General features: G+C 40.6%; 1 protein-coding gene across 1 annotated transcript; it reads left to right on the forward strand.

Annotated features, from left to right (window-relative positions):
* Window positions 1-511: 511 nt before the first annotated feature.
* On the forward strand, window positions 512-1238 carry LOC147964868 (uncharacterized). The gene is made up of 3 exons (XM_087530188.1): window positions 512-697; window positions 833-1059; window positions 1235-1238. The coding sequence occupies exons 1-3, from the start codon at window positions 512-514 to the stop codon at window positions 1236-1238; spliced, it is 417 nt and encodes a 138-aa protein (XP_087386314.1).
* Window positions 1239-10954: the final 9716 nt, after the last annotated feature.

The raw sequence follows: 10954 nt of genomic DNA on the forward strand, positions 1-10954 counted from the left end.
TTGAGTGTCCATCATCACCATTCTGCATAACTTTGACCTGATTACCCAGGGGTAAACTTATGACCAAAGTGATTCCACACACTTCGTTTTTACAAAGCTTTGTGCCAATAAACGCCCACGATTTGTCCCTCTTCAAGCCGACGCGTGGCCAAACTAGCCGGGCGGGAAGCTTGCGCGGTAAACAGTGCAGTAGCGTGGGAACAGGCTCTTCGAGCTCACGCCTGGGGTGCGGTGTTGTCAAGCGTGCACTGGATTCAGGAATCCTCCGCTATGAACGCTGTGACAAGATGTGACGATTACAGGTCGGCCGGCCCCCATTTATTACAACGGCCATTTAACCTACCCTTGTGTCTCTTCAACCTTTCGATCACACCCCACCATTGCAAGAAGCACACCCACCACGATAAATTCTTAGATGATATCCTGCGCAGCTCCAATGGCACTCCGAGCGGCTGCCGACAACGAGCAGCAGTTCACCATGCGTGCCATGGTGGACACCCACAGAAGGTTAATGGACCTCTCGGTGGTGTGCACCAATGACTCGGTCTGGGCGGAGCACTCCATCCAGATCATGGAGCTGTTTCTTGCCGAGGAGAAGTACAAGGTGGTTGGGTTCGACCTCGAGTACACCCGCGCTCATGCTGGGGCTCATCCCAAGGTCGTTGTCGCCCAGATGTGCGTGCGCCACCACGTCCTCGTCTACCACTACTGCCTGGCCACAAGGCCTTGCGAGCGTTTCGCCAGGGTTGTCAATAGCCCCCACTACATGTTCGCTACGGTGGACATCACCAACGATGTAAAGGTGCTCGAGAATTCGGGCATCACCTGCCAGAATCTTGTCGACATCCAGGGCAAATACAAGATCAGGGGCAACAAGGAGTATGAGAAGGACTCACTAGTTCACCTCGCCGAGGCCATCATCGACCCCTACTACAGAGCAATGAAGGATTTGTGCAACAAGGAAAAGCATGCCTGGCACTCGCCCTGGATGGAGAAACTTGACAAAGTTCACGTCGTGTACACGGCCAAGGAGGCATACACGAGCTACGACATGTACAGGTGGATCATTGACATGAGGAAGTCCATCCTTCCACAAAACGGCCAGGGATCCAGCCGGAAGCAGAGCAATGGCAAGCGTCATCGCAACAATAAGTAGATGATTAGATTCTTGTTTCTCCTACTTTAGTATGCATGTAATTGCTTTCTTTGGTGTGTGGAAATGTTATGTGTGTAGTTGATATGTGTCCAACGTATCAATAATTTTTTATTGTTCCATGCTATTATATTATCTGTTTTGGATGTTTAATGGGCTTTAATATACCTTTTTATATTATTTTTGGGACTAACCTACTAACCAAAGGCCTAGTGCAAATTGCTGTTTTTTTGCCTATTTTAGTATTTCGCAGAAAAGGAATATCAAACGGAATCCAAACGGAATGAAACCTTCGGGAGAGTTATTTTTGGAACAAACGCAGTCCAGGAGACTTGAAGTGGACGTCAAGGAAGAAATGAGGCGGCCACGAGGTAGGAGGGCACGCCCCCACCCTCGTGGGCCCCTCATGGCTCCACCGGCCTACTTCTTTCGCCTATATATACTCATATACCCCGAGAACATCTAGGAGCACCACGAAAGCCTATTTCCATCGCCGCAAACTTTTGTACCTGTGAGATCCCATCTTGGGGCCTTTTCCGGCGCTCCGCCAGAGGGGGAATCGATCATGGAGGGCTTCTACATGAACACCATAGCTAATCCGATGATGTGTGAGTAGTTTACTACAGACCTTCGGGTCCATAGTTATTAGCTAGATGGCTTCTTATCTCTCTTTGGATCGCAATACAAAGTTCTCCTTGATTCTCTTGGAGATCTATTTGATGTAATTCTTTTTGCGGTGTGTCTGTTGAGATCCGATGAATTGTGGGTTTATGATCAAGATTATCTATGAAGAATATTTGATTCTTCTCTGAATTATTTTATGCATGATTTAATATCTTTGCAAGTCTCTTCGAATTATCAGTTTGGTTTGGCCTACTAGATTGATGTTTATTGCAATGGGAGAAGTCCTTAGCTTTGGGTTCAATCTTGTCGTGTCCTTTCCCAGTGATAGCAGGGGCAGCAAGGCACGTATTGTATTGTTGCCATTGAGGATAAAAATATGGGTATTATATCATATTTCTTGAGTTTATCCCTCTACATCATGTCATCTTACCTAATGCGTTACTCTATTCTTATGAACTTAATACTCTAGATGCATGCTGGATAGCGGTCGATGTGTGGATTAATAGTAGTAGATATAGAATCGTTTCGGTCTACTTGTCGCGGACGTGATGCCTATATACATGATCATGCCTAGATATTCTCATAACTATGCGCTTTTCTATCAATTCCTCGACAGTACTTTGTTCACCCACCGTAGAATTTGCTATCTTGAGAGAAGCCACTAGTGAAACCTATGGCCCCCGGGTCTATTTTCCATTATATTATTTTCCTATCTACTTGCTATTTCTATCGTTGTTTATTTTGCAATCTTTATTTTTCCAATCTATACAATAAAAATACCAAAAATATTTATCTTATTATCTCTATCAGATCTCACTTTCATAAGTGACTGTGAAGGGATTGACAACCCCTTTATCGCGTTGGTTGCGAGGTTCTTGTTTGTTTGTGCAGGTACTAGGGACTTGCGTGTTACCTCCTACTGGATTGATATCTTGGTTCTAAAAAACTGAGGGAAATACTTATGCTACTTTGTTGCATCACCCTTTCCTCTTCAAGGGAAAACCAACATATGCTCAAGAGGTAGCAAGAAGGATATCTGGTGCCGTTGCCGGGGAGGTTGCACCAAGTCAAGTCAAGATTTGATCTCTCGTCAACAAGACATTTTTGGCGCCATTGCCGGGGAGATCTACGCACAAGTCAAGACATACCAAGTACCCATCACAAACTCTTATCCCTCCCATTACATTATTTGCCATTTGCCTCCCATTTTCCTCTCCCCCACTTCACCTTTGCCGTTTTATTCGCCCTCTTTTCCGTTTGCCTCTTTTCTTGCTTCTTGTGTGCTTGTGTGTCACGATGTGTCTTCCAAAAAGTATTGATCTTCACCACAGAACGTTGGAAGAAATTGAAAACAACATTAGAAGTTTTATGTCCTTGCAATTTGAGCATAATAATTTCTTCAGAAATGAGTTTAAAGAGCAAAAAGGTTTTATGGAGTACATGAATAAAGAGCTCGATGATATGTCTAAGGAATTTTATGGTTTGAAATCTCAGTTTGCTCATCTTGAAAACTTAAAAGCCCAAATTTCGGATAAGCAGGCCACCTTAGTTAATAAGATGGCCGCCAAACCGGAAGAGTTAGATGATAATAAGGATGAAGATCTAAAAGTTACCGATGTGTCTCCTATTAAATCTTTGTTTTGCAATATGAATCTTGATAATGATGGGACTAGAGATGAGTCAACTTTAGCTAAAAGGTGTCCCAATGATTCGGAGTTTTTAGATCTTGATGCAAAAATTGGTAAAAGTGGGATTGAAGAGGTCAAGACTTTACATAGCAATGAACCCACTATTTTGGATTTCAAGGAATTTAATTATGATAATTGCGCTTTGATATATTGTATTTCCTTGTTGCAATCCGTGTTAAATCTCCTCATGCTTATGATCAAAATAAAGCTTTTACCAAACATATCATTGATGCCTTAATGCAATCCTATGAAGAAAAGCTTGAATTATAAGTTTCTATCCCTAGAAAACTTTATGGTGAGTGGGAAACTACTATTAAAATTAAAATTAGAGATCATGCATGCTATTCTTTATGTGATTTGGGTTCTAGTGTCTCCACGATTCCAAAAACTTTGTGTGATGTGTTAGGTTTCTGTGAATTGGATGATTGTTCTTTAAATTTGCATCTTGAGGATTCCAGTATTAAGAAACCTATGGGAAGGATTAATGATGTTCTTATTGTTGCAAATAGGAATTATGTGCCCGTAGATTTCATTGTTCTTGATATAGATTGCAATCCTACATGTCCTATTATTCTTGGTAGACCTTTCCTTAGAACGATTGGTGCAATTATTGATATGAAAGAAGGAAATATTAGATTCCAATTTCCATTAAGGAAAGGCATGGAACACTTTCCTAGGAAAAAAATTAAATTACCTTATGAATCTATTATGAGAGCCACTTATGGATTGCATACCAAAGATGACAATGCCTAGATCTATTCTTGTTTTTATGCCTAGCTAGGGGCGTTAAACAATAGCGCTTGTTGGGAGGCAACCCAATTTTATTTTTTTTCTTGTTTTTTGTTCCTGTTTAGTAATAAATAATTTATCTAGCTTATTTTTACATGTGGTTTTATGTTTTTAATTAGTGTTTGTGCAAAGTAGAACCTTTGGGAAGACTTTGGGGAAGTCTTTGCGATCTTGCTGTAAAAAACAGAAACTTTAGCGCTCACGAGATTAGCTTCCATTTTTTACTGGAGAGTACGATTAGGTTGATTCTTTTTGCAGATGATTAATATACAAATTCCACACGCCCAACATTGTATTTCAGAATTTTTGGGGTTACATAAGTATTTGAAACCTACAGATTACTACATACTGTTCTATTTTTGACAGATTCAGATTTTCGTGTGTTGTTTGCTTATTTTGATGAATCTATGGCTAGTATCGGGGGTTATGAACCATAGAGAAGGTGGAATAAAGTAGGTGTAACACCAATATAAATAATTAAAGTTCATTATAGTACCTTGAAGTGGTGGTTTGTTTTCTTATACTAACGGGGCTCATGAGATTTTCTGTTGAGTTTTGTGTTGTGAAGTTTTCAAGTTTTGGGTAAAGATTTGATGGATTTTGAAATAAGGAGTGGCAAGAGCCTAAGATTGGGGATGCCCAAGGAACACAAGGTAAAATTTAAGGACAACCAAAATCCTAAGCTTGGGGATGCCCCGGAAGGCATCCCCTCTTTCGTCTTCGTCCATCAGTAACTTTACTTGAGGCTATATTTTTATTCACCACATGATATGTGTTTTGCTTGGAGCATCTTGTATGATTTGAGTCTTTGATTTTTAGTTTATCACAATCATCCTTTCTGTACACACCTTTTTTGAGAGACACACATGAATCGGAATTTATTAGAATACTCTATGTGCTTCACTTATATCTTTTGAGCTAGATAATTTTGCTGTAGTGCTTCACTTATATCTTTAAGAGCACGGTGGTGGTTTTATTTTATAGAAATTGTTGATCTCTCATGCTTAACTTATATTATTTTGAGAGTCTTTTAGAACAGCATGGTAATTTGCTTTGGCTATAAAATTAGTCCTAATATGATAGGCATCCAAGATGGGTATAATAAAAACTTTCATAAAAAGTGCATTGAATGCTATGAGAAGTTTGATACTTGATGATTGTTTTGAGATATGAAGATGGTGATATTAGAGACATGCTTGTTGAGTAGTTGTGAATTTGATAAATACTTGTTCTAAAGTTTGTGATTCCCATATCATGCACGTATGGTGAACCGTTATGTGCTAAAGTCAGAGCATGATTTATTTATTGATTGTCTTCCTTATGAGTGGCGGTCGGGGACGAGCGATGGTATTTTCCTACCAATCTATCCCCCTAGGAGCATGCGCATAGTACTTTGTTTTGATAACTAATAGATTTTATCAATAAGTATGTGAGTTCTTTATGACTAATGTTGAGTCCATGGGTTATACACAGTCTCACCCTTCCACCATTGCTAGCCTCTCTAGTACCGCGCAACTTTCGCCGGTACCATACACCCACCATATACCTTCCTCAAAACAGCCACCATACCTACCTATTATGGCATTTCCATAGCCATTCCGAGATATATTGCCATGCAACTTACCACCATTCCGTTTGTTATGACACGTTACATCATTGTCATATTGCTTTGCATGATCATGTAGTTGACATCGTATTTGTGGCAAAGCAACCTTTATAATTCTTTGATACATGTCACTCTTGATTCATTGCATATCCTGGTACACCGCCGGAGGCATTCACATAGAGTCATATTTCGTTCTAGTATCGAGTTGTAATTTTTGAGTTCTAAGTAAGTAAAAGTGTGATGATCATCATTATTAGAGCATTGTCCCAATTGAGGAAACGATGATGGAGACTATGATTCCCCCACAAGTCGGGATGAGACTCCGGACGAAAAGAAAAGAAAAAGAGGCCATAAAAAGAGAGAGGAGAAGGCCCAAATAAAAAAATGAGAGAAAAAGGGAGAAGGTACAATGTTACTATCCTTTTACCACACATGTGCTTCAAAGTAGCACCATGATCTTCATGATAGAGAGGCTCCTATGTTGTCACTTTCATATACTAGTGGGAATTTTACATTATATAACTTGGCTTATATATTCCAATGATGGACTTCCTCAAAATGTCCTAGGTCTTCGTGAGCAAGCGAGTTGGATGCACACCCACTTAGTTTCATTTGTTGAGATTTCATACACTTCTAGCTCTAGTGCATCCATTGCATGGCAATCCCTACTCACTCACATTGATATCTGTTGATGGGCATCTCCATAGCCCGTTGATACGCCTAGTTGACGTGAGACTATCTTCTCGTTTTTGTCTTCTCCACAACCACCATTCTATTCCACCTATGGTGCTATGTCCATGGCTCACGCTCATGTATTGCGTGAAGATTGAGAAAGTTAGACAACATCAAACGTATGAAACAATTGCTTGGCTTGTCATCGTGGTAGTGCATGATTAAATACTTTGTGTGGTGAAGATGGAGCATGGCTAGACTATATGATTTTGTAGGGATAACTTTCTTTGGCCATGTTATTTTGAGAAGACATGATTGCTTTGTTAGTATGCTTGAAGTATTATTATTTTATGTCAATACTAAGCTTTAGTCTTGAATCTTTTAGATCTGAACATTCATGCCACAATAAAGAAAATTACATTGAGAATTATGCTAGGTAGCATTCCTCATCAAAAATTCTGTTTTTATCATTTACCTACTCGAGGACGAGTAGGAATTAAGCTTGGGGATGCTTGATACATGTCCAACGTATCTATAATTTTTGATTGTTCCATGCTATTATATTATCTGTTTTGGATGTTTAATGGGATTTAATATACCTTTTTATATGATTTTTGGGACTAACCTACTAACCAAAGGCCTAGTGCAAATTGCTGTTTTTTTGCCTATTTTAGTGTTTCATAGAAAAGGAATATCAAACGGAATCCAAACGGAATGAAACCTTCGGGAGAGTTATTTTTTGTAACAAACGCAATCCAGGAGACTTGGAGTGGACGTCCTGGAAGAAACAAGGCGGCCACGAGGTTGGAGGGCGCGCCCAGGGGGGTAGGCCCACCCCCCTCATGGGCCCCTCGTGGCTCCACTAACCTATTTCTTTCGCCTATATATACTCATATACCCTGAACACATCTAGGAGCACCATGAAACCCTATTTCGACCACCACAACCTTCTGTACCCGTGAGACCCATCTTGGGGACTTTTCTGGTGCTCTGCCGGAGGGGGAATCGATCACGGTGGGCTTCTACATCAACACCCTAGCCTCTCCGATAATGTGTGAGTAGTTTACCACAGACTTTCGGGTCCATAGTTATTAGCTAGATGGCTTCTTCTCTCTCTTTGGATCTCAATACAAAGTTCTCCTCGATTCTCTTGGAGATCTATTCGATGTAATTCTTTTTGCGGTGTGTTTGTCGAGATCCGATGAATTGTGGGTTTATGATCAAGATTATCTATGAAAAATATTTGATTCTTCTCTAAATTCTTTTATGCATGATTTAATATCTTTGCAAGTCTCTTCGAATTATCAATTTGGTTTAGCCTACTAGATTGATCTTTGTTGCAATGGGAGAAGTGCTGAGCTTTGGGATCAATCTTGCGGTGTCCTTTCCCAGTGACAGCAGGGGCAGCAAGGCACGTATTGTATTTTTGCCATCAAGGATAAAAAGATGGGGTTTATATCATATTGCTTGAGTTTATCCCTCTACATCATGTCATCTTGCCTAATACGTTACTCTATTCGTATGAACTTAATACTCTAGATGCATGCTGGACAGCAGTCGATGTGTGGAGTAATAGTAGTAGATGCAGAATCAGTTCGGTCTACTTGTCACAGACGTGATGCCTATATACCTGATCATGCCTAGATATTCTCATAACTATGCGCTTTTCTATTGATTGCTCGACAGTAATTTGTTCACCCATCATAGAATTTGCTATCTTGAGAGAAGCCACTAGTAAAACCTATGGCCCCTGGGTCTATTTTCCATTATATTATTTTCCTATCTATTTGCTATTTCTATCATTGTTTATTTTGCAATCTTTATTTTCCAATCTATACATTAAAAATACCACAAATATTTATCTTATTATCTCTATCAGATCTCACTTTCGTAAGTGACCGTGAAGGGATTGACAACCCCTTTATCGCATTGGTTGCGCGGTTCTTGTTTGTTTGTGCAGGTACTATGGGTTTGCGTGTTACCTCCTACTGGATTAATACCTTGGTTCTCAAAAACTAAGGGAAATACTTACTCTACTTTGCTGCATCACCCTTTCCTCTTCAAGGGAAAACCAACGCATGCTCAAGAGGTAGCAGTAGTCACTTGTGTAATTGTATGCTTAATTTGGTTATGCAATGATGTCTTTTTAAGTATATATGTTGATGTTGTAGACAAAGCGTAGATGTTGTGCGGACAAAGAAAATCACATCGCACACGGACTAAACAATGGAACCCATCGGTGATGTTTTCATCAATCACTCACAATTGTATACCAGCAATCGTTTGTTCACAACACACATGACTTGTTAGCAGTAATCGTCTGTGTTGTTATCGGTCTTCGCACATGTCTCCGTTTAGAGACTTGTTTGCCTCGTATCACAGACATCTTGTTCATTTGAACCGTTTCTACTCTCATGTCTCAACGCAAACAGTTCATCTGATTGAATCGCATGCCGTATATCGCACACACCTTTGATCTGGCTGACCGTTTCTTTTGCGTTGTCCAATCACAAACAGTTTATCCGAGTGAACCGCATGCTGTGTGCCGCACACGCCTCCATCTGGATGCCTGTTTCTTTTGTTCTTCCTCATCGCAAACAATTCATTGAACTGAACCGTATGCCCTTCATCGCACACGCAACTAAAACCTGAACCGTGTTTGATGCATCCGTCATCGCAAACATTTTACACATTTCTGACGGTTTTCATACAACACCATTTTCGATTATGGCATCGCACACAGTTTCTCGAAGGGTCTCTGATCTTAGTGTCGCGTTAGCAGCATCCTGCAGTAGTGCCTTAATATAGATATGTGTCACACAAACTCCTTCTCCCTACTAGCAAGATGCCCATGCGTTGCACGGAACATCAAGATGTATTTGTATGTGTAGTTTATCTTGTGGGAGAAAAGGATGAACGAGGGAATGCCTTATTTGCAAATGTGGAGAGGGGTGTGGGTATCTTATTGCAAAATTGCCATAGCTTCCTTCCTATCTGTCAGATATAAATTGGATGGCCTATATTGCAGGATGGAAGGAACACCATCATCACCAACTCTGTTTTTTATAAGAGTAGAGATATGTAAGTGTCACCGCCCCCCCACATCCACACACACAAACTTCCCGACACCGAAGGAGTAGGGTGACACCTCGATCTTGATACTAATCTATCAAATGGCTTCTCTCTCTCTCTCTCACACACACACACTACCCGACACCAAAGGAGTAGGGTGGCACCTCGATCTTGATAATAATCTATCTACTCCTCTTTCAAACACACACACATACACACACTCGCTAGTTGTGCCTCTGTGCCTACCACGCACACTCTCGATACGTCTTCTCTCCCTCCCCCTCCCCACCCCAACCCCAACAATGACAGCAGAAGGGTGACAACTCGATCTAATCTTAATATGTCAATTGGTTTCTCTCTCAAACATTGTGTCTCTGTGCCTCTCTCAAACACACTCGATACATATTTTTCTCCGTAGCCCCCTCGATATGTAGACTTCTCGCGTGCACACAGCTGTAGTGACGATGACGCTGAACCCAGTGTGCCTTGTTTTTACCGGCCACATCTGAAAGTTTTCACCCTGTTTTCTTTTAATTAACAATGCAACCTTCTCTTTGTTACTACTAGTGAATCTGAAATCATTTGGGGCAGTCATAAAATATATCACTTCAACCCAATTATCGTAATAACTATTTTAAAACAAACTAGCTAGATGCACGTGCGTTGCACGGACATCAAGATCCATTTGTATGAGTAGTTTATCTTGTGAGAGACTAGCAAGATGCCCATGCATTGCACGGAACATCAAGATGCATTTATATGAGAGAGAAAAGGATGAACGAGTGAAGGCCTTATTTGCAAATGTGGAGAGGGGTGTGGGTATCTTTTTGCAAAATTGCCAAGTTTCCTTCCTATCCGTTAGATATAAATCAGACAGCCTATATTGCAGGATGGCAGGCACACCATCAACACCAACTCTGTTTTTTATAAGAGTAGAGATAGAGAAAAGGATGAACGAGGGAAGGCCTTATTTGCAAACGTGGTGAGGGGTGTGGGTATCTTTTTGCAAAAATGCCATAGTTTCCTTCCTATCTGTTAGATATAAATCCGACGGCCTATATTGCAGGACGGCACACACACCATCATCACCAACTCTGTTTTTTACTCTCCCTGTTCCTAAATATTTGTCTTTTTAGATATTTCAACAAGTGACTACATACGGAGCAAAATGAGTGAATCTACACTCTAAAATATGTCTACATACACATCTGTATGTGGTAGTCCATTTGAAATCTGAAAAAGACAAATATGTAGGAACATATGGAGTATAAGAGTAGACATGGAGATATATCTCCAGCATGGTCTACAACAAAAATGGTTTGGACTGGTTAGCGCCGGATGCTCGCAACA

Source organism: Triticum urartu, chromosome 6A, assembly GCF_056163025.1.
Source record: "Triticum urartu cultivar PI428250 chromosome 6A, HENAU_Tu73, whole genome shotgun sequence".
NCBI lineage: Eukaryota > Viridiplantae > Streptophyta > Magnoliopsida > Poales > Poaceae > Triticum > Triticum urartu.

Bases quoted from the DNA above. Each gene is read 5' to 3' on its own strand.
- LOC147964868 (XM_087530188.1), top strand. From the start codon at position 512: ATGGACCTCTCGGTGGTGTGCACCAATGACTCGGTCTGGGCGGAGCAC. The intron at 698-832 runs GTCTACCACTAC...ATCACCTGCCAG, and splicing joins GCGTGCGCCACCACGTCCTC to AATCTTGTCGACATCCAGGG.